The 23,885-nt window shown below is 36.1% G+C and overlaps 3 protein-coding genes across 3 annotated transcripts in view; all 3 read left to right on the forward strand.

Moving 5' to 3' along the window:
- Nucleotides 1-5,117, forward strand: part of LOC104728595 (LRR receptor-like serine/threonine-protein kinase GSO2) — a 7,086-nt gene extending 1,969 nt beyond the window's left edge. The window contains exons 2-3 of the mRNA XM_019232021.1: nucleotides 1,152-4,532; nucleotides 4,618-5,117. Coding sequence (XP_019087566.1) covers nucleotides 1,152-4,532; nucleotides 4,618-4,997 — 3,761 coding nt within the window. The 3' untranslated portion in view covers nucleotides 4,998-5,117. The remainder of the gene's footprint in view (nucleotides 1-1,151; nucleotides 4,533-4,617) is intronic.
- LOC104728596 (kinesin-like protein KIN-7M, chloroplastic) lies at nucleotides 5,671-8,893 on the forward strand. Its single transcript, XM_010447555.1, has 7 exons — nucleotides 5,671-6,372; nucleotides 6,469-6,587; nucleotides 6,677-7,564; nucleotides 8,024-8,231; nucleotides 8,418-8,544; nucleotides 8,613-8,679; nucleotides 8,776-8,893. The coding sequence occupies exons 1-7, from the start codon at nucleotides 5,671-5,673 to the stop codon at nucleotides 8,891-8,893; spliced, it is 2,229 nt and encodes a 742-aa protein (XP_010445857.1).
- On the forward strand, nucleotides 19,256-21,115 carry LOC104724961 (probable GMP synthase [glutamine-hydrolyzing]). The gene is made up of 5 exons (XM_010443537.2): nucleotides 19,256-20,155; nucleotides 20,261-20,318; nucleotides 20,413-20,496; nucleotides 20,616-20,751; nucleotides 20,842-21,115. Exons 1-5 carry the CDS (start codon nucleotides 19,636-19,638, stop codon nucleotides 21,103-21,105), a joined length of 1,062 nt encoding a protein of 353 aa, XP_010441839.1. The 5' UTR covers nucleotides 19,256-19,635; the 3' UTR covers nucleotides 21,106-21,115.

A 23,885-nucleotide genomic window follows, 5' to 3' on the forward strand; every position in this document is an offset into this window, starting at 1 on the left:
CACATGATGAACATCAAAGTCATAAACCCAGAAAATGATGAAACTTGCATGATTAGATAGATAAAGCAAAGATCTACAATATTGAAGAAGGAATCAAACACGAATTCTTAATATCTTGAAAGTTATGGAACCAACAAAATCCAAGAATTCTTTGTTTTTCTCCTTTTAAAAGAAGTACAAGATCTAAAAAAATAAAAGTGCAATAGGAATAATTCTAAAAAAGGTAAAAACTAGGTTTTAGACTCTCTAAAAAGCTGGACTCTCTAAAAAACTGGACTCTTTTGGTGGCTGCAGGTACAAGCCCTTATATAGAAAATGTAGTGGAAGCCCTAAAAACGCTAGAAGACAAAATAGCCAGGCGGCTCGACCAACTCGACCTGGTGCTCGGTCGAGTGACCGGTCGAGTTGGCTCCTCTTGTGCTCCTCCCACTCGGTCGAGTCCCTCTCAACACACGGTCGAGTGTCTGGTCGAGTGGGCAGTCGATTTGGACTCCGGACCTTGGTTCTTCAGCCCTAGCTCTCTTGCTTTCTCCTCATGATTGCTTCACTTCTCCTCAGCATTGTTTCCATGCTCTTTAAGCTCCAAAATCACCTATTTATGCATGAAAATATGCAAATGCAATGCAACTAAACTCTAATGCAAGAACAGTCCTAAAACTATGCAATAATGGTCAAAATAGATAGCAAAAGATGCAAAAGATGTGAATATATTAAGGGAAAACAGGGTAAAATATATGAACATCAATCAATAAGAACGACTATTCAACATCTATTTCTTGTTTTCGTAATCTCTAAATAAATCGTATATACAGTTTTAGCCTTTATAGCCGATCTCAAAAGCTTTATCCTCTTTATTTATTTACTTCTCCTCCCTACTCACCACATCAAACACACACACACACACTTATACGCGTATATAATACACATATATACAGAGAGAGAGTCTTTATGCACCGTTCTTATAACCAATCATCTTACTTACAACAAAAACACAACAATTGTCTTAAATTCTCCTTTCGTTTCCAACACTAGTCTCATCACTACTACCACAAGAAGCTTCATTCATTACTACTACTAGCCAGCACAAGAACTCGAAGAAGCTTCTTCATTCGCCACTACTTTCACAATCACAGATCCCTTGTTTCCTTAAGAAGAAGAAGAAAACAAAAAAAAATGCAGCAAAAAACTCTTCTTCTTGCTCTGTTTCTCACTCTGGTCCGGTTCAGGTCAAAGCGACGACGATCTTCGAACTCTTCTCGAACTCAAGAACTCTTTCCTCACAAACCCAAAAGACGAAACCGTTCTCCGAACTTGGAATGCAGTTGATTCCAATTTCTGCAACTGGACCGGCGTCACATGCGGTGGTAGTGTAATCATCGGTTTAAATCTCTCCAGTTTAGGCTTAACCGGGTCAATTTCACCATCGATTGGCCGGTTTAATAACCTAACCCACATCGATCTGTCTTCGAACCGTCTCGTTGGTCCCATCCCAACGACTCTCTCCAACCTCTCCGCTTCGTTGGAAACGTTACATCTCTTCTCTAACCAACTCAGCGGCAAGATACCGAGTCAGCTCGGCTCGCTGGTGAATCTCAAGTCGTTAAAACTCGGAGACAATGAGCTCAACGGATCGATCCCGGAGACGTTTGGGAACCTCGTCAGTCTCCGGATGCTTGCGTTAGCCTCGTGTAGACTCACCGGTACAATACCGAGTCAGTTGGGGAGACTCGTTCAGCTCCAGGCTTTGATACTACAAGACAACGAGCTCGAAGGACCGATTCCGCCGGAGATTGGTAACTGCACCAGCCTCGTTTTGATTACCGCGGCGGTGAATCGTCTCAACGGGTCGTTACCGGCGGAGCTGAGTCGACTCGCGAACCTCCAGACGCTCAATTTGGGGAAAAACAGTTTCTCCGGTGAGTTACCGAGTCAACTCGGTGATTTGGTTAATCTCAATTACATTAACTTGATTGGTAACAAGCTCCAAGGTTTGATTCCAAAGAGATTAACAGAGTTGGTTAATCTTCAAACGCTTGATCTGTCTTCGAACAATCTCACTGGAGAGATACACGAAGAGTTCTGGAACATGGATCAGCTCGTGTCCTTTGTTCTATCGAATAATCGTCTCTCTGGTTCATTACCGAAGACTATATGTTCTAACAACACAAGCTTGAAGCAACTTGCTCTGTCTGAAACTCAACTCTCCGGCGAAATCCCGGCGGAAATCGGAAAATGTCAGTCGTTAGAAGCGCTTGACCTATCGAACAATACGCTCACAGGTCGAATCCCTGATTCGTTGTTTCACCTCGTCGAACTCACGAATCTTTATCTTAACAACAATACCTTGGAAGGTACGTTATCTCCATCAATATCTAACCTAACGAAACTACTAGAGTTTACTCTGTATCGCAATAACTTGGAAGGTAAGGTACCGAAGGAAATCGGATTGCTACGCAAATTAGAGATTCTGTATCTATATGAGAATCGTTTTTCGGGTGAAATGCCGATAGAGATTGGTAATTGCACGAAGCTGAAGGCGATTGATTGGTATGGTAATCGAATCAGTGGAGAGATTCCTTCTTCAATAGGAAGATTGAAAGAGCTTACTCTGCTTCACTTGAGAGAGAACGAGCTTGTTGGTAACATTCCCGCCACTTTAGGTAACTGTCACAAACTGACGATCTTGGATTTAGCTGATAACAAGCTCTCTGGTTCGGTACCTTCCTCGTTAGGGTTCTTAACCGCGTTAGAACAGTTACTGATTTACAACAATTCTCTTCAAGGAAACCTTCCGAGTTCACTTGTCAACCTCAAGAATCTCACAAGAATCAATATTTCCAGCAACAAGTTCAATGGTTCGATCAGTCCGTTGTGCGGTTCAAGCTCTTATCTTTCGTTTGATGTCACGGAGAACAGATTCGAGGGAGATATACCACTTCAGATAGGGAACTCTCCTAATCTTGATCGTTTAAGGTTAGGGAAGAATCAGTTCACAGGAAGAATCCCTTGGACATTTGGAAAGATCAGGGAGCTGTCTTTATTGGATATCTCAAGCAATTCTCTCACGGGAATCATACCGTTAGAGCTCGGTTTGTGCAAGAAGCTGACACACATTGATCTCAACGATAACTTTCTTTCAGGAGTTATACCACCATGGCTTGGAAAGCTTCCACTGCTGGGAGAGCTTAAGCTTTCTTCTAATCAGTTCATTGGGTCTCTCCCTACTGAGCTGTTCAACTTAACGAAGCTTCTTGTGTTATATCTTGATGGCAATTCACTTAACGGCTCCATACCGGAAGAGATTGGTAACTTGGAAGCTCTCAATGCACTTAACCTCGAAAAGAATCAGATTTCAGGTCCTCTTCCTTCATCAATAGGCAAGCTGAGCAAACTTTACGAGCTTCGGTTATCAAGAAACTCGTTAACCGGAGACATCCCAGTTGAGATTGGAGAGCTGCAAGATCTTCAAAGTGCTTTAGATCTCAGCTACAACAACTTTACAGGACATATTCCATCCATGATCTCGACGTTACATAAGCTTGAGACGCTTGATCTGTCTCATAATCAGCTTGTAGGAGAAGTTCCTAGCCAAATCGGAGATATGAAAAGCTTGGGATATCTAAGCCTCTCTTACAACAACCTCGAAGGGAAGTTAAAGAAACAGTTCTCTAGATGGCAAGCAGATGCATTTGTAGGCAATACAGGTCTTTGTGGAAGCCCTCTAAGTCACTGCAACAGAGCTGGATCAAACAAGAACCAACGAAGTCTTAGTCCCAAAACCGTGGTTATCATCTCAGCGATTTCATCATTAGTAGCGATTCCTTTGATGGTACTTGTAATCTTCCTTTTCTTCAAGCAAAGTCATGATGTTTTCAAGAAAAGGCGAGGCGGGAACAGCGCAGTCTCATCAGACTCTTCTTCTTCTTCACAAGCTCCTCTCTTTAGAAACGGAGGTGCAAAGTCAGATATAAAGTGGGAAGACATTATGGAAGCTACACGTTACCTTAACGACGAGTACATGATTGGATCAGGAGGGTCAGGAAAAGTTTACAAAGCTGAGTTGAAGAGCGGAGAGACGATTGCTGTGAAGAAGATTCTTTGGAAAGATGATTTGATGTCAAACAAGAGCTTTAACAGAGAAGTTAAGACACTTGGAAGAATCAGACATAGACATTTGGTGAAGCTGATGGGTTACTGCAGCAGCAAAGCTGAAGGTTTGAATCTGTTGATTTATGAGTATATGGAGAACGGAAGCGTTTGGGATTGGATTCACACGAAGAAGAAGGAGTGTCTTGGTTGGGAGGCAAGATTGAAAATAGCAGTTGGGTTGGCTCAAGGAGTTGAGTATCTTCATCATGATTGTGTTCCTCCAATTGTTCATCGTGATATTAAATCGAGTAATGTGCTTCTTGATACCAACATGGAAGCACATTTAGGAGATTTTGGACTCGCCAAGATCTTGAGTGAGAATTATGACACCAACACAGAATCAAACACTATGTTTGCAGGCTCTTATGGATACGTCGCTCCAGGTACATTAAACGTCTTTCTCAAGTTTCTTGACTTGCTTTTTCAACTGTTTAAGCTAATGTTTTTGTTCAATGGGTTTATGTTCAGAGTATGCTTACACGTTGAAGGCGACTGAGAAGAGCGATGTTTACAGTATGGGGATAGTGTTGATGGAGATTGTGACTGGTAAAATGCCAACCGAGAAAATGTTTGATGAAGAGACAGATATGGTTAGATGGGTACAGACGGTTCTTGATACCCCGCCGGGTTCTGCAGCGAGAGAGAAGCTGATTGGTTCAGAGCTTAAACCACTTTTACCCTGCGAAGAAGAAGCAGCTTACCAAGTTCTTGAAATAGCGATTCAGTGCACCAAGACTTATCCGCAGGAGAGACCATCTTCAAGACAAGCTAGTGACTACCTTCTTAATGTCTTCAACAATAGAGCTGCCAGTTACAGGGAGGCTCGAAGTGATGATACCTATAAATGATTTTGGAGGCGTGAAGCTTAAGTAAACTCGAAATATTTCTTCTTTTTGACTACTCTGTTTTGCTTTGAGGGTTGATTACTGCATCATTTGCGTAGTAGTAGTCATATCAGTTTGTGACAAATAAACAAATTACTCTTCAATTTGCTAAAGAAAAAAAAAACTACTACTGATTTATTGAGAGATGAGGAAGTTCAAGTCCAATCAGGCCGTCTCAACGGGTGGCAAGGTAGGCAAAAAACTAGGGTCCAAATTTTTTTTGATCAAAACTCTTAAAGAAAAAGGGTCCAAAAAAAACCAAAACTTTTTTTAGGTATAAAAGGTCTGCAAATCTGTTTTGCCTAGGGTCAAAAAAAATGTTTGAGACGGGATTGAGTCCAAAACACATCATCTAATCACTGAAAGGTAAAATTACCATTTCAACACACAACTTAACATGTAGTATATTAGTTACTAATTTACTACTACTAGTCATAGAATATGAAAATATATTATCTTTATGTATAAGATATATAGTGAGAGCAAGTCCTCAAGACTCAGCTACTTCTCTATAGATCATTGTTTGTTTATATCTTTCTTTTTCTTGAGTGTAACAAAACAAAGCAATTTTCAAAACAGAACAGAGGATTTGGTTTTGATCTTTATTTATTTTTATAAGAAAATGGCGTCTATAGAAATGGCTTCGAGGGATCATAACACGAAAGAAAAGAATCTCACAGGTTTTGTTACTGATCGTTTTAATAGCTGTCGTGCTTTTCCTGCTGAGGGTTCTGCAAGTAATGAAGAGAAGAATAAAGAGGTTCTTGAATGTTCTTCAAGATCCACTGTTTTAAAAACAGGGGAACCTCTGCAGATTCCTTCTTCCAACCACAATCCAACTTCTTCTCCGCTAGTGACCAATTCCAATCCGTTTTGTAATCCGGGTCAACCTGAGACCTCTTCAAGAAATGGTGTCATCATTGGAGCTTCTTCTCTGGTTCAGATTTGGGAAGCTCGGTCGCAGCAGTCAAGCTCGAGTCTAAGTCAATCGCTAATAGATAGCAGGACGAGTTCTGGATTAAGTCTCTCGGACATTTCGAATTCGAGTTCTTTTTCTGAGTTTCTCAACGACGTGGAGAGAAAAAATAACGAAAGCAGTGGTGAAGAAATAGATTGGTCTCCTCAGTCCGACATGAGTAATGTTTCAAATTCTTGTGAGAATGATAGAGAAGGTAGATGTTTTCTTGAACTGGCTACTTGTACCACTAGGGTAAGAGGGCGACAAGCAAGTGAAGACGTTTGTAAGATGATTTTGCGTAACCGAGAGATTGAGCTCGAATGGCTCGATGACCGCAACGCGGTTTCAAAGTTCTCCCGTCGCGGGTGCCGACGTCTTCAGGTTACTTTTATTTTATCCTAAACTGGTAATTTAATTTAATACATTACACTTCAGACGATGTTACTTAATTAAAATGGTCTCTTCCTTGTTATTTAGTATATGCTTAGAATCCGAAGTCTAGAAAGGTGCATTTCCATTCAAGAAAGATATATGTCGAAATCAGCAACATCAGGTGTAAACCGGTCTTTGCGAGGATCTAGTGTGATAAATCACAGGTAATGATCAGCTTATTCAGTTATTTGAACTTCTAGAACATCTTTATTAAACCAAGCTATATTGATTGATCAATGGAATCAAAATTTAGGGATAAATACAAGACAAAAACTGAGAAGGGGTCTTGGGAAAATTTGAATAGCGCGGGAGAAACTAAAAAGTTATCTAGACCAGTATCTTTCCGGATGAAGAGGGTATGTAAAATGGCCTGCAAAACAGGAGATAAGAATGTCTTGCAAGAAAAAATGGAGAATAGTAACACGAGGAAGAACTATGAAGCTGCAAGCAATATGAACAGTTCAAAGAAACATGAAATTGAGGGGAAAGCTACAGAAGAAGGAGAAGGGTTGAGAAAAGCTACGGTGAAGGAAAGTGAACAAACGAACAAGTCTTCATTGAGTACTGCGGAGAAAGTGACTCTTTGGGATTCTAAAGGGAGACCTAATAGGAGAAGAACTATGGGGAAAGCTAAAGACGAGGAAAAAGCTGCAAGAAGAGTCGCCATTGATGTGAAGACTGTAGAGAGAAATAAAGAAAGGCGAAAGAACGAAGAAGTTAGTGTTTTTGAAAAAGGCAAAACCATGGAGATTGAGGAATATAGAACCAACCCTCAAGAAGTTACATCAGTGGCTTGTTTGGAGCAAAGAAAGGAAGAAGCAATAACAAGTCACATCTTTAGAGAGAGCGGCAAAGAGGAAAAATCTTCACAAAACGATGAAGAAACATCAAAAGCCAAGAAGCAAGAAGAGTCAGAAACATTATGCATGGTTCTTGAAACACCAATATTTCTAAGTGGTTGGGATGATAATGTAACGGAATATAAAGATTATGAAGATTACAATGGAGAGAGTATGTATTATGATTGGATTAGCGATAAATCGCGCCCACGAAGTTATTGGGAAGCTCTCAAGAAACAACGGGAGCTCGAGCTTATGAACAAGAGTCCAGAGAAAGATGATATGCGGAACTTAATCGAGATGTATGTTAAAATGTGATCCATTCGTCATTTTCTAAAGATTAGCTTTAATATCTTTAATAACATGTGTGATTGACTGATTGCTTGTGTAGAAGGACAGTTTCTGGCTTCCTCGCAAGTGAGTTTCGGGAAAAGATTGACAAAATCATGATCTCACGCATGCAAAAGATGTTAGAAGTAGATAGCAATCTTGTAGAAGAAGAAGATAACGAGGAGAGCTTGGTTGAGTGTTCAGCAAGGTACCTTGATGAGAGTATGTATTATGATTGGATTAGCGATATATCGCACCCACGGAGTTATTTGGAAGCTCTCAAGAAAGACCGGGAGCTCGAGGTTATGAACAAGAGTTCAGAGAAAGATGATATACGGAACTTAATTGAGATGTATGTTATAATGTGATTTCAGTCTCTATTTCAAAAGATGAGATTTTATAGCTTTAATAACATGTGATTGCTTGTGTAGAAGGACAGTTTCTGGCTTCCTCGCAGGTGATTTTCGGGAAAAGATTGATAAAATCATGATCTCACGCTTGCAAATGAGGTTAGAAGTAGAAAGCAATCTTGTAGAAGAAGACGAAGATAACGAGGAGAGCTTGGGTGAGTGTTCAGCAAGGTATCAAGAGGACCTAGAAGAAACTGAAACAGAGAAGGTAGATCTTGAACCAATAACTGTAAGTGATGGTTTTAGCCAACATCTCTTGATCGTTACTACAATTTATTTAATCCCTAAGGACCTCCTCTATGAGTTTTTCTCTGTTTTTCTATGCTTATTTCTTAGGTTAGTAGCGTTGCGTGTTGGTGAAGTAATAGATTTATGGTTGTGTGTTAGTAAAGTAACTAATTTATGATTAACACAGGAAACACAGATGATATGTGATCTCAGGAAACAAATCAAACAGCTTCAAAGAGAAATGTTCGAACTACAAAGTTTAGTCAAATCTTGCGTCAGTTTCCAGAAATCCATGAAATGTGAATCACTTTCTGGTGAGTAAACACTATTCTTGAGTAAACATTACTGATGTAACTATAACTTTGAACTATGTCAAATTCAGTATCAGATTCTCTGGAAAGAAATTGTTCTGTCTGCTTGGAGATGCCTATAGACTCACTTCTCTATAGGTACATATGTCTGCTTGAGTGCTTGTAAAGCCTAGCTAGAAAGCGAGTATGGTTGAAACACGAACGCTGTAATGAAACTGCGGTTTTGTTTTGCAGGTGTGGACATATGTGCACCTGTCTGAAATGTGCTCATGAGCTTCAGTGGAGTAGTGTGAAATGCCCAATCTGTATGGCTCCAATTGTTGATGTTGTGAGGGCATTTCTTGATTCTTAGGGGCACAGGAAACAGACGACAAAATAATATTTTTAACTCAAAGTATGCTAAGTAAAGTTTAAACACTTTCTATAAAAATATTCATGTGAAAATAATAAGAAATGTTTGTATATATGATTTGTAAATATGGTTTTCTCTAATGAATGATTTAATTTCTTGTAATCAAATTTAATGTGCTGGCCAAATTCGTTGCAGCAAAAAACATGAAAATGATATAGTATCAAATAACTAAGGGACCCTTTGTAACGACTAAGGATAGAAATTGGCTAGAGACAAAGTTTTTAGATTGCCCAACATTGGTTGGACATATCTTTTGAACAGTTTCTTTCATCCTACTTAATTTATACTATAATTTGTGTGTGTATGTGTGTCCATTATACGGATTTAATTTTGGAATACAATATATCGATGTTACTAATACTATAAATGTCACATATCACAAACACTAATATACATGTCTTATCAACAATTATTTTTTATATTACTGAAATATATATGCTTAATAATTGAAAATTAATACGTGACTCATTCGCAAAACCAGAACCAGACCAGCCACATGAAATGAAAGTGCTCTTCACATCTTTCTACAATATACATTATAGTTAACAATCATGCATGTCTATAAGTATCATTATCAATATATTGAAGAAAATACCATGATATAAGTATATATATGATGGTGTACACACACAAAAAAAAAAAAGTATGTGGGCAACAAAAGTTGTTTGGCCGAAGAAAGAATATAGAGAAACTAATTAAAGCTTTTAGAAAAATTTAATTTGTTTTTGTTAAAATGTTAAATCAAGTCACAAAATAAATTCTTTTTATATGGTTTATTCATTAACACATGGGATGTCTCCTCCTCGTGATTCCATTTAAAGAATCACATCCCATCATTTTCGTTTTTTTCTTTATTTCCTCAAACCTTTTTTGTAATATTATCTTCTTACATAAAAGGAACATCAAACATTTTTGTATCATATTAAATTAATAATTATTAAAAAGTGATTTCGGGTCTATTAAGAAAGGATAAAAAGAAGAAGAAGAAGGAGTTGACGTTTGAAGAGACTTTGGTTGTTCGGTTGTCATCCTACAAAGCTTCATCTTAACGTTATATATGATTACCTTTTTCTAGACCACTAATTGATTTCTTAAGTATTCCATTAACTTGTTTATCCATGTGATATGTTTCGCTAATTCGCCCTAATTAAAAAGAGGATACTTAACATATATATTATGTTTGAGTACATAGTTTTATAATTCATACTATACAATCAGTGAATTAAAATAATTGTATAGATCATCAGTTATAGCTATTTTAATTTGGAATCATATGTTTGGCGTTTATCCTTAAAAGCTTTTAATTATGAAATAATCTTGAAGGACCATATATGTAGATAAAGGCTAAATGTAAGCTTTAGTTGGCTAAAAGATGAGATTCCACACACAAAAAAAAGCTGGAAGCTGGTCCATTGTTACACAGCTTGAATCTTGGGACCAATTTATTCGTATGCCACATCTCTTTTTTTTTTTCTTTATCATTTAATATGTATAACTAATCATTTTAGTATTGTACTAGTTTCTTATTCTAGATAAGTACTTGTCATAATGTCTTGTAGGTTGTATGTAGCTAAATGACAATGGCGATGTTATCTCTTCTAAATAGCTAGCTAACTTATGATATTTCCTTTGTTTCACCATGATTAGTATAATCCAAACAAATTAAGAAAATATTTAACGATTTTCACTAAAAACATGTTTATTTAACAGAAAAACGCCTCTTACTTTAAAACTTATTTGAAACGAATGAAATATTTTCTTTTGAATTAATGAAAATAATTATTACTTGAAACGATAGATATGATTTGGTCTAAAACTTTAAAATTCTAGGGGTAATTAGCTTCATAATGTTTTTAAAACTTATAAATTTGTGACTTTTTTTTTCCTCAAACTTCTTTCATTTTTGTTTTTTTTCTCACGGACGACAGAGATTTACTATTCACAATCACACGCAACGAATATTTTTCTTGTCGATGAACATTGTTTGGTTGATTTGGGAAATCTATCCCGAACATAGGTGTAATAAGAAGGAGAAAAAAAAAAGATATGATTGTGATCAAATTGTCAAGCTGGATCTTAAATGAAAGGTCTCTCTCAGAATTAAAATAACTCGGCACTTGCAATATTAACAGTACAGGCAAAAGTGAAAGAAGGACCCTTCTTTCTTCTCGCTGACAAAATTGCTAATCATCATTCATAACGAATCACACAATACCATAATACATTGAACAAACGTTTCTCATACTATAAAAGAACTTGAATGTAAACTTTTAAAATAATGAACTTTGAACTAGTTCATCGACATGAATGTTCATAATCGACTAAGTGCTATATATTCAAGATATGGAAGACCATAGATACGAAGAAGTTATAAAGATGTGGTTTGTCTAACCATGGCGTAAACTAGCGTAAAATTCAATTTAAGGTTTCAAACATCTTCTAGTTTTTGTCTAACCATGGCGTAAACAAGCGTAGCTAATGCATTCAATGTTAGAACATTTATTGGTTGGATACAATTCTTAAGAAATGCCAAAAAAAAAATATGGCACAAATTTATTTTTTTCATCTTTTTTTATAACTCATGAGTGATCCTAAAAGCTTTTTAGGTTCAAAGACTAATTTCCTGAAACTTATTAAATTTTAAATCTCCAGTGACCAATACTACTCAAATCCTATCTCCCTTTACCAATGAACCAAAACGTTATTATTTTTTAATTAAGAATGTCGTTGAAAAAAAAATTAAACTCTTTTTTTTTGTCAATAACACTTTGTATTAATGAGACGTTTGATATGGTCAAATTGTAATATCCTAATGGTACTAACAGCCTTGCAATTGTAATACTCTAGGGGTCGAATCCACAGAGACTCTAGATCACACAATAGACTTATTAATCTTTTAATTATGCTAAATCAAAATATTAATTTAAAAACAATGCAGAAACAGAATTAAAAAGTGTTGTAAATTCAGGAATTAAAAAGCTAGGCCTAGGAAAATTCTCAAGAATTTATGAAATATTAAATCAATCAATAAATTAGGATTCAAGCAATTAAGATCAGATCTAGAACTCTAACTCTTCTGTAAAATAAATCAGTTCTCACTGCAAATATTATCTAAATTTAAAACCAGAAAATCCAAATCTCTTTGCAAAATTCTAGGTAATAAATCAACTTTAAAAACAAGTTTAGATTGTTCACAAAATCACTAAATCAAATCTCTTTGCAGAAAATAATTTTGCTCATCAAAAAGTTTTATCAGGAAAATCAATTATATTCTCATATCAATTTATTTTCCTAGATATTAATTCTAGGTGATCAATCAAGAATTAACATGAAGAACAACCTAAGATGAATATCTAGAAAGATAAAGAATCCTAAAAATAACAGATCTAATAAATCATAAAAACCCTATGAAAAACTCTGAACCTAACAAGAGATCTACTCAGACATGATTAATGAAACAGTAATCATAGATAAAATAGATATCATTAAATTCAAAAGAGAAGAACAAAGGAGTTTAGAAAAGCTTCTCTCAACAGGGCTGAGTTCTTGTCTCTCCCAAAAAGCTCTCAAGGTCTCTCTCTCAAAAGGTGACAGAAAATAAAACTTGAAAATAACTTAGGTCCAAAACAATGATCCAAAAATCCTATTTATATTCCTAAAAACGTCCAGGGACTAATGATGCAAATATGGAAAACTTTGGGGCAACTTTGTAAATCTTCAAAACTTATGAGAAAACTTCCGATTCTTCTGCTGGATGATGCATCGATCGACACCATCACTTGCATCGACCGATGCAAGTCTCTAAACTTGTCTCCCAACTTCACAGCTTAGCCTCAATGCTTGAATGTGCTCCAAATCTTCCTATTTAGCTCCATTATGCTCTCATCCATGCTAAATCCTATAAAGACTCAAAAGACTCTAAAAATACCAAAAAGACTCTTATATCATGGCTAAAAACACCTAAAAACCATGATATATCAACACCCCCAGACTTAGCCTTTGTTTGCCCTCAAGCAAAACATAAACTTATACTTGTGAAAGAGGTTTGAAAACGCAGGAACTCATTTTCTTTTTAAAGTAATGCCATGATCATCCAAACCATAATCCATATGCTTAGCAGATAATTCCAAATCGAACCACCATGTACTTCTCCATTGACTTTCATAGCATCCCAAATTCAAACCAAATTTCACTACTTCCTCCATTAAGCCTTTATTGGTGGGTCTCATCAATTTGATCAATGTCAAGAACCTTCTAGACTCATTCCCGTACAATACCATAACAAGCAAGACATATCTTTTACCACATGTGGTATTCTTTCTCTCCCCCAGACTTATTCTATTTTATCTTCCTTAGAGCTTTGCTTTGTTTTTTTTTTTACTATTTTTTTCTCAAAGTTGTAGGCGAATAATGGGGTCATCGGTAATTTACCTACCCCTCGCTTCCAAGCTTTGTGTGATCATTTGACTCAAGAGTAGAATAATGAGATCACAGGTAATTTACCTACCCCTCTAAACTGATCAAAATCATCTCATCTTTTATTCTCTTTTTTTTTTAACAAAGCTCTAAGGAAAAATATTTCCAACTATAATAAGGGAGAGGAGTACCAATTTTTTTTTTTTTTCTGAAATCTTACTTATCAGATATGAACAAGGAGTCAAGCTCTATGAACATCAACCTCCTTGATGAGGTAAAAAGAAAAGCACAAAAATTACCTCAGGCTTTTATGGATTCTGTTAGAAATTCGGATGTCACTGGTTCAATGGTCAGCCATTGGATTTTTTATTAGTCGGATTGTGGATTCAATCTGCAGCATTAATCAACCAAGGCAGTACACTAAAAAGAAAAATCATAGTTCCCAACAAAATTTTGACTCAATAAAACAATTTTTTTTTTCTTTCAAAAACAAAAACGTAGTTAGTAACTGCCTCCCCCAGAATTAAACAACACTGTCCCCAGTGTTATCAAGTAAGAGATTGGCAAATAAAAATAAACAGAAACGAATAAGTATTGAAATTGTGAACAAAATCGTGTTACCAAACCGAATGTTCTGTGTCGACCGATGCTGATGGTATGTCGGTCGATGCACTCTGCAGATGCAGAGAGTTCGAACATTACTCCTGAGTTAGCTTGTGTTTTTCTCATTCATTGGATGTTAGCACTGCTAAGAATCACTCAAACACAAGATTAAACGCAATATGATAGATAGAAGTTCATAATTCAATACAAATTGAAACTGACTCAAAGCAAGAATAAAAATGACTCAAAGTGGAAAAGAAAAACCTATGAGTGGGTTGCCTCCCACTAAGCGCTTGTTTTCAGTCATTAGCTTGACTGTGTCGGATCTCAGGCATCCAGTGGATCAGAACGTGGCATTGAATGCTCTGAGAGAATGTCCTCCTCATACAAGGTGGTGTGTATGCATTAGGTGCATGAGATCTGCCAAGGATGTGAGGAACAGGACCAGGACGGGAATGAGGTATGGGTGGCTTTCTTTTATGTCCTGCAAAATCATTAACAGAAGAAACAAGCGCTCAACGATAATCTCGTGGCTTGGTTAACTGCAAAATAGTTTTTGTACCTTTGAAAGTCTTATTGATGATAGGAGAAGGTTTGGGTGAAGGAGATGCATACCTTGGCCTTACCTGTGGCTTATGGACTGTGGAATGGTGAGATTTCAGCTTTACAACCGGTCTAGGACTTGCAGCTAAAGAATCAACTCGAGAATCTTCAGTTTTGGACAAGTCTGTACGTTCTCGTGGAGGTGTGTCGATCGATGCAACAGCTGCATCGATCGATGTTGTGTCTGCAACTCATGTAACTTCAACAATTCTGCAACTTTCCTCAACAATCCGTGTTTCCATTACAAAAACATCATCTACCAACGACTTGTCATGGATAAGAACCTCATCATGGTCTCTAGTACTGATGAGATGATCTCCACTCCAATCTTCAAGCTTAACAGCTTGCTTACTCACTTCCTCAACAGTTTCCATCTCTTTTACATACCCAGCAGTAATGTCTCCATGAAGCTCTATGATCGGATTGTCATCAGAAACAACCTCCACAGAAAATGCCTGACCATCAATAGTAGAAACCCTTCTCAGCTTGTCCATCTCAAAGTTCATAACCAAATCTTCTACATTCAAGGCTGTGTCCCTTCTTAACATCAATGATGGCACCAGCTGTAGCCAAGAAAGAGCGTCCTAAAATGAGAGGATCATTAGGCTCTTTGTCATATTTCAGCACCACAAAGTCAGTGGGAATCATGCAATCTCCAATCTTGATTGGAATATCCTCTAAGACACTTTCAGGAATCCTTCTGGACCGATCAGCTAAGATAAGAGAGATCATAGTTGGCTTGAAATCTGTCATCCCAAGTCTCACAGCACCCGAATGTGACATCAAGTTTATACTAGAACTGAGATCGCAAAGAGAGTGAGCAAACCGTGATGAAGAGATAGAGCAATCAAGTACAAAGCTTCCAGGATCTGGTAACTTCTCTGCAATCCTACTTTGAATCACTGCACTTACTTCCTTAGATACAACCACTTCTTGCTTCCTCTCCTTGTTCTTCTTTGGAGGCTAATTCAACAGAATTGAGCTGACATCCTTGGTTAGCAAAGCTCCTTCCTCAGGACTCAAACCATTGGTGACCATTCTCTTGACATACCGCTTAATCCCAGGTGAAAATTTGACAGCATCAATTAAAGGCATCTTAATCATTACCTTGTCCATCATAGCCTTGCATCTAGCTTCTTCAATCTCCTGTTTGGACCTCCTAGGCTTAGGAAAAGAAACCTTAGGCTTGTAGGCTTGTTGTGAATCGGATGGTTGAACTGGAAGAGAAACTGAAGTTGGTTGTGGGGGGTTTCGATCGTCGCTTGTGGTGCATTGATCGACGCTGGATGGTGGTGGCATCGATCGATGCTGCTTTGTATCGGTCGATGCAACATCAGCTACCGGATAGTTGTCTTCTTCCTTCACCGAAATTGCATTACAAACATGTTTGGGGTTCGACTCAGTTCTTCCAGGGAGAAAACCTTCTTGCCGTTTAACAGACCCAGCAGTCTGAATAAGTTGATTTTCTAGCTTCTTGACATGAATGTTTAATGCATCGATCTTCCCGTTCAGCTCAGTGTAGACATTGTCAATCTTCCCATTGAATGTCACTGTCAACTGCTCTTAACCTTGAAGAATCTGCTCAAACATAGCCTCCATTCTACTCTCAGAAGTCTGTGGAGGTGGAGACTGATAAGAAGAATTACCATAGGTCCTTGTAAAGTTGTTGTTCTGCTGTTGCTTCTGGTAATCCGGCTTAGGAGTATAGCTTGAAGAGTTCCCACTGTAAGGTTTGTTGCTTTGCTGATTTCCAAACTTCTGACCCTGATACCCAACTCCATACACATAGTTGACATCTTCTTATGTAGTCTCTGGCTGTGGCTCAAAAATCTCTACATTTTCAGCAAAATGGACAGACTTCTTTCCCACAAGAAGATTGTGAACTGAATCTAGCTTAGCATTAACTGAAGCTAGCTGATTTGAATCATGGCCTTAATGTGCCCTTTTCCGCTTTAGGTCTGCATTCTTGGTACTATTGCTTGATGCTAGCCTTTCTATCAACTTTTCAGCCTCATCTGGGTATCTTGTCTTGAAGTTCCCATCACTAGCAGCATCCAAAGCCATCTGATACCTCCAGTCAATCCCGCTGAAGAAAATACTAATCAGCTGCACCTCTGAGAACCCATGATGCGGACAATCTCTCTGGTATGCTTTGAACCTTACCCAAGCAGCTTTGTAAGATTCAGTTGGTCCTTGTCTAAAGGTGGAGAGCTTAATCCTCAGCTCATCAGACATTGCATCATCGTAGAAACAGTTCAAGAACGCCACCTTGATGTCATGCCAGGTTGTCAGAGATCCCGGTTTGAGTTGTCTTAACCAATGAGAAGCTTCCCCAGCAAGAGAGTAGGGGAAGAGTTTGCAATAGAGATAGTCCTCTGTGACTCCATTAGCCTTGATGCTTGTGACTATATCCTCAAAATGCTCAATGTGGTCTAGAGGCTTCTCATGCGGCAAGTTCTAGAATGGTCTTTGTCCAACAAGAGCGAAATAGGCAGGTTTCAGCTCAAAATCATTCCTTGGGAAGGGAGGAGGGACAATTGCGAAGCGGTTCTCATAGAACAAGTCTGGTCTGTTGAAGTCCGCAAATGTTTTGACAAGCTCTCCATTGTCGTCCGTCGCCTCTGAACATTCTCCGCATCGGCTCGGGCATTGCATCGATCGACGCCAAGGTTGCATCGGTCGATGCCTTCCTGGTTGCGTCGATTGACGCCATCATTGCGTCGCTCGACGCCACGTGCATCATCCTCAACCACGACAAGTTCTTCCTGAATAACTCGTCCTTCAGCATCAAGTTTCTGGCCTTGCTCGTTGTACACATTGCCCTCTTGATCCCTCAAACCTCCAGCCTCATCAGGTCTCAATATGAGTGTTTTGACCATCTTCACTGACTTGGCTGCTTTTGTGTTATCACGCTCTAGTTGTCCTAACTCTTGGTTTGTAAGCTTAACAACCGGACCAGTAGAATTTTTCCTGGTGTTAGGCTTAGGCATGTCCCTGAAACACACAAGAGAAAAGAAACAAAAGCGTGTAAGTAAAATAGAAAAATAAAAATCTAGACAAAATCAAAGACTTTAATCTAATGGTGAATCAAAAAAGTCCCCGGCAACGGCGCCAAAATTTGATATGGTCAAATTGTAATACCCTAATGGTACTAACAGCCTTGCAGTTGTAATACTCTAGGGGTTGAATCCACAGAGACTCTAGATCAGACAATAGACTTATTAATCTTTTAATTATGCTAAATCAAAATATTAATTTAAAAACAATGCAGAAACAGAATTAAAAAGTGTTGTAAATTCAGGAATTAAAAAGCTAGGCCTAGGGAAATTCTCAGGAATTTATGAAATATTAAATCAACCAATAAATTAGGATTCAAACAATTAAGATAAGATCTAGAACTCTAACTCTTCTGTAAAATAAATCAGTTCTCACTGCAAATATTATCTAAATTTAAAACCAGAAAATCCAAATCTCTTTGCAAAATTCTAGGTAATAAATCAACTTTAAAAACAAGTTTAGATTGTTCACAAAATCACTAAATCAAATCTTTTTGCAGAAAGTAATTTTGCTTATCAAAAGGTTTTATCAGAAAAATCAATTATATTCCCATATCAATTTATTTTCCTAGATATTAATTCTAGGTGATCAATCAAGAATTAATATGAAGAACAACCTAAGATGAAGATCTAGAAAGATAAAGAATCGTAAAAATAATATATCTAATAAATCATAAAAACCCTATGAAAAATCCTGAACCTAACAAGAGATCTACTCAAACATGATTAATGAAACAGAAATCATGGATAAAATAGATATCATTAAATTCAAAAGAGAAGAACAAAGGAGTTTAGAAAAGGTTCTCTCAACAGGGCTGAGTTCTTGTCTCGCCCAAAAAGCTCTCAAGGTCTCTCTCTCAAAAGGTGACAGAAAATAAAACTTGAAAATAACTTAGGTCCAAAACAATGACCCAAAAATCCTATTTATATTCTTAAAAACGTCCAGGGACTAATGATGCAAATATGGAAGACTTTGGGACAACTTTGTAAATCTTCAAAACTTGTGAGAAAACTTCAGATTCTTCTGCTGGATGATGCATCGATTGACACCATCACTTGCATCGACCGATGCAAGTCTCTGAAATTGTCTCCCAACTTCACAGCTTAGCCTCAATGCTTGAATGTGCTTCAAATCTTCCAATTTAGCTTCATTATGCGTCCATCTATGCTAAATCTTATAAAGACTCAAAAGACCTGTAAAAATATCAAAAAAACTCTATAAATAAGACTTATATCATTGCTAAAAACACATAAAAACCATGATATATCAACGTTTGAAAAAACAAAACAAGGAAATATTATTTACAAAAAAAATGCATGTAAATATAGTTACTACGTGCTTCCATTTTAGCATTGATGTTATGAGAGACTAAAAAAAAGATTTATCTTTGTTTAAATTTGTTCGAAACGGTTTCTAAAATAATTTGGGAAATCTTTCGATGTCAAAAAAAATGTAACCAGTTCGTCTGTAAAAAAGATAATATCAAGCGATTAAATACAAAAAAAAAAAAAAAAAAAAAAAAAAAAAAAAAAAAAAAAAACTATATTTCCCACTTTCNAGAGATATATATAAATATGAGATAAGGTAAAAGAAAAAAAGAATGTGGTGTCTTTGTCCTACAGTGTGACCCAAGAATAGCACTTCCCTAAGCCATAGGCTATTCTGGAATTGCATTACATTTCTCACCCCACCATGTTCCTAAATGATCCCACTTCTCTTTCACCCCAAAATCCTAATTAATTAAAACCCTAATCAAACCCTACAAACCTCATTAAACACAATCCCAGTCTCTTCTGTCCAAAAAACCTTAAGTAATTAGTGTGCATACATTAAATATGAGTTGCCCACTAGCACTTATTAATATCGATGCCCCACAACTTATCATCATCCTCTTTTCCCACATATAACAACCCTTTTAGAGATCTCAACTTTGTTTCATCTCATTTATCATCATCCTTCAAGAACACAAAAGCTATAGACGTACAAGAAAAGAAAGAAAAAAAATGTGTTCCTCAAAATTAAAAAACCTGAGCCAAGAAAACATTTCCCAGATCAACGGTCGTCCAGTTCTTCAACCGAAATCGAACCAAGTTCCGACATTAGACCGACGTAACTCACTCAAGAAGTCTCCTACTAAGCCTTTGACTTCAATTGCATCAAAGATACCCTCACCGAGACAAATTTCTCTAATCTCTCCTCCTTTGTCTCCTAACTCAAAATCCTTAAAAAAACCAGCCGCTTCTTGTAAGGAACTACTTAGGTCTAGCTCTGAAAAGTCTAAACCGGTGAAATCGCCCAGGAACAGTGATGGTGGCTACAAAGAGGTTATTTCCATGGCAATCGTTCAGAAGCAACCTGGAAGTATAGCAGCTGCAAGAAGAGAAGAGGTTGCAATGAAACAAGAAGAGAGAAAGAAGAAAATATCTCATTACGGTAGAATCAAATCGGTAAAATCGAACGAGAAAACCATAACCGTTGAGCATGAGAAGAAGAAGAGGTGCAGTTTCATCACTACAAGTTCAGGTCTGTAAACGTTACCTTGTTCAACAAGAAAACCTAAATTTCTTTACCATCCATTATAATTCAACTTTAATTAATTTGATCCAAAATCTTGATTTGTTTCAACAGATCCAATATATGTCGCTTACCATGACCAGGAATGGGGTGTTCCAGTTCATGAAGACAAGTAAATAAAATTTTCGTTTTTTCCATACATAAAACCAATTTTTATAATAATTTAAACTAATTAATTATAATTACTGTTCAAATCTTTTTTTCAGACTACTATTTGAGCTTTTGGTGTTAACCGGCGCTCAGGTCGGATCAGATTGGACTTCGGTTTTAAAGAGAAGAAACACTTTAAGGTAAGAAATTTCAAGAAACCCCCAAATCAAAGTCAAATTTTTTCGTATAAAGTTTTAATACTTTTTTACTTTTCTTGTAATTTTTTTTGGTCTTACTCTATAACCTTTGCTTTTTACAGAGAGGCTTTCTCTGGCTTCGAAGCAGAGTTGGTTGCAGACTTCAACGAGAAGAAAATACAATTAATAGTCAACGACTATGGCATTGACATTAGCCAAGTCCGTGCCATTGTTGACAACTCTAAACAAATTCTCAAGGTATATATATATGTTTGGTTACCACAATATATTCATATAATTAAATTGTCAAATTCTATAAAGTAAAATTATTTGAGTTTTGTTTTATAGGTAAAAAGAGATATCGGGTCATTCAACAAATACATTTGGGGGTTTATGAAACATAAACCGGTCACCACAAAATACACATCATGCCAAAAGATTCCGGTTAAGACATCGAAATCGGAGACCATAAGCAAAGACATGGTTCGTCGTGGGTTTAGGTTCGTTGGTCCGACGGTTATACATTCGTTAATGCAAGCCGCCGGTTTAACTAACGACCACTTGATCACATGTCCGAGGCATCACGAGTGTACTGCCATGGCGGCTTTATAGGCAAAAAAAATCATTGTTTGTTGTCACATTGGCTTTAATTTATGTAACTAAATAATATTTATGTGTTATAGTATTTTAGTACTATATCTTTTCTTTTTGTCAACATTGTTAGTACTATATCTACCATGTGATATTTAGGTTTGAGGTCCTAACTTTAGGTATTGATATTTGTACAAAAGTTTTTTTTTTTGGGGTGTTTGTGTGTGTGATTCTGCTCTGAATTTATTATATATATATGAGTGTTGGTATTTATTTTAAGTTTGTTTCATTGTTTTTTGAGGTTAAAAGGTGATAGTTTGTGGGATATGGGGAATAATGTAAAAAAGAGAGATCACACATAGCATGTGCTAAAAAGTTGGGAAGCAATGTCATGTGGTATAGATTATCAATGAAACTTTTTTCTATATTGTTTTTCTTTTTTAATTAGTTGATAACAAATTTTATTAGCTCTGGAGTTGGAAGAAAAATATGAAAAGTTAAAGTGACATTAGTGCAATGGCAGGAGGTAAATCTATTTGTAGAAGACACCATCATATTCGGAATTGAGTCCCAATTTCTACGAATGTAGGAATTTGGCTAATGGTCGGCCAATTGTGATATAATGGTTGAAAAATATATATATATATATATATATATATATATATAAATAAAAAGAAGCTTTGTTAACTAGACCCCACCTTCTTCAAAATTTCATGCAATTCTTATTTCCAAATTAAAAATACAATTAACTTTTATGAAATCCATCCTTGATTTCGCTTTGTTGCAAACTAATTGTATTGAACCCGTTATATATCGTATTTTTTATCGATGAGTTTGACAAACTTATCTATCGGTGATGGTTGTTCGATTTAATTAAAGACAATTTACACTTTTTTATTTCTTTTTCTTAAGAACAAATTTACGATACTTTTAAATAATATATTTATAACTATCAGAACTATTGTTTTTAAAAAAAGTATAAAGCCCGACATGACGAAATTATATATGAAAATTAAATTATGGTATAGTTTTAAAAGTAAAAAAATCGAGTCATGGGGGATATAATGATGGCACATAATTACGTATTTCATCATTTTTATATCCATTGTTAAAGCTAAGTTTAAAAATTATCATCATTGGAGATCTAATCAATTGCAGAGGTTTTATTTTTCGTGTAATATTATATAGAACACACATGTGTTCACTTTGTGGTTTCTTTGTTATCCTCGATCTGTCCATTCTAAATCGTACCATCAATCATCATAAGCTTAATTTTGTAATTACTATAGTTTAGAACTATATTTTCCCCTTTTCAAAATCATCTTACAAACAAAATAGAGAAAATGGTTCTGTTGTGGATGGATTCCTCCTGTTGTAAAGAACACATGAAATTTTATAAACCAAAAGTACTGTATATAGTATAGTGATCAAATAAGGCCTACACTGGCTTTGAATAATATTGTCAAGGCCCATTATTCACATCATCTCATACTTTTAGGTCCTGATTTGTATTTTATTTCCATTCACATTGGCTCTGATTATGAGACAAGTGTCATATTTTTCTTGTTAAGGCCTACCTAGGCTTGCCCACCTTTGTTAATGTCATTAATCTTTGTTAAAAATGTTATCATTGTCAAGAAAATAAAACCATTGGTAAATTTGTTTTTGTCTATTTGAACAGCCAAACAAAGAATACTTTACATAAAAAAAAAAAAAAAGAATACTTTACATTTGGTAACAAAAGAAAACAGTCCTAACCAGGCTCCAAGTAACTTCGTAAGTAATGACAGGACAAAGAACATACATATTATGTTGTAGACCATATGAACCATTTTTCATATAAATAAATTAAGGTTGGAATAAATTGTTATCTAATTGAAAAATAGAGTTGAATGAACAACTAACGAATTAGTCTATTTTATCTGCAACATCTATTTAAAACCTTAATTAGGTGTTAAAAAAAGTAACGAAAATGTAATACTAATTTTACTATTGTTTTGTTTGTCACATTTGACCAAAAAAAAAAAAAAACCGTTGCTAAGGAAAAGAAAAAGAAAAAAAAACAGTACCAATGAGACTCCAAGTAAGAAATGACAGGACAAAGTATCTATTCTTTTTTATTTGAACTAAAAAATTTTATATGTTTTTTTATTTTATTTGATTTATACGTAAAGGATAATGATGATTGAGTAGTCTTCGAGATTCTGAAAACAGTAGCCTCCTTTTTTCGACCGTTTGCTATGCCAAAAAAGTAGAAAAAAAAAAATAAGCAAAAAATAATTCAAGACGTTGAAGAGTATATATTATAGTAATAATTTTACATGGCAGGTCAGAAAGCTGACACGTGTCCTACATGTACGTAGTTGATGACGTGTAATCAAATATTTTTGCCACAGAGCGAAAGTCCCATACGGTGGCGTCGGTAAAAGGAAATAAAAAAGAAGAAGCAAAGAGTCAATTTTACTAAATTTTAATTTGTTACTATAAACTTTACTTTACAAAAAAGGTCGATGATACATTATTATTAGGCTGTGAGTTATTGGAGAAATTAGAGGATCGATTATGTAAACAGCGTAAAATACAAGAAAAGCTGTTAAGGAAAAAAAGCTAAAACCTTTTTTATTCTCTCTCAATCCAACTCATTTTGGCTGCTTATTGAAAATTAACTTTAATTTCTCCTTATAAAAATATTCATAACATGCTGTTTAGCACATGTATAGTTTCTTCCTTCATTATATTTAAAAAGTTGAATAAAGTTTCTTCAAAAGAATTTATATTTGAAGCCTTTCAATATTTAATTT

Source organism: Camelina sativa, chromosome 11 (assembly GCF_000633955.1).
Source record: "Camelina sativa cultivar DH55 chromosome 11, Cs, whole genome shotgun sequence".
Classification (NCBI taxonomy): domain Eukaryota; kingdom Viridiplantae; phylum Streptophyta; class Magnoliopsida; order Brassicales; family Brassicaceae; genus Camelina; species Camelina sativa.

What these genes read in the sequence shown, in the direction of transcription:
- LOC104728596 (XM_010447555.1), top strand. Translation starts at nt 5,671, where the DNA reads ATGGCTTCGAGGGATCATAACACGAAAGAAAAGAATCTCACAGGTTTT. An exon ending in GCGGGTGCCGACGTCTTCAG is followed by an intron (nt 6,373 to 6,468) that starts GTTACTTTTATT and finishes CTTGTTATTTAG; the next exon opens with TATATGCTTAGAATCCGAAG. An exon ending in TAGATCTTGAACCAATAACT is followed by an intron (nt 8,232 to 8,417) that starts GTAAGTGATGGT and finishes TGATTAACACAG; the next exon opens with GAAACACAGATGATATGTGA.
- LOC104724961 (XM_010443537.2), top strand. Translation starts at nt 19,636, where the DNA reads ATGTGTTCCTCAAAATTAAAAAACCTGAGCCAAGAAAACATTTCCCAG. An exon ending in TTTCATCACTACAAGTTCAG is followed by an intron (nt 20,156 to 20,260) that starts GTCTGTAAACGT and finishes TTGTTTCAACAG; the next exon opens with ATCCAATATATGTCGCTTAC. An exon ending in AAGAGAAGAAACACTTTAAG is followed by an intron (nt 20,497 to 20,615) that starts GTAAGAAATTTC and finishes TGCTTTTTACAG; the next exon opens with AGAGGCTTTCTCTGGCTTCG.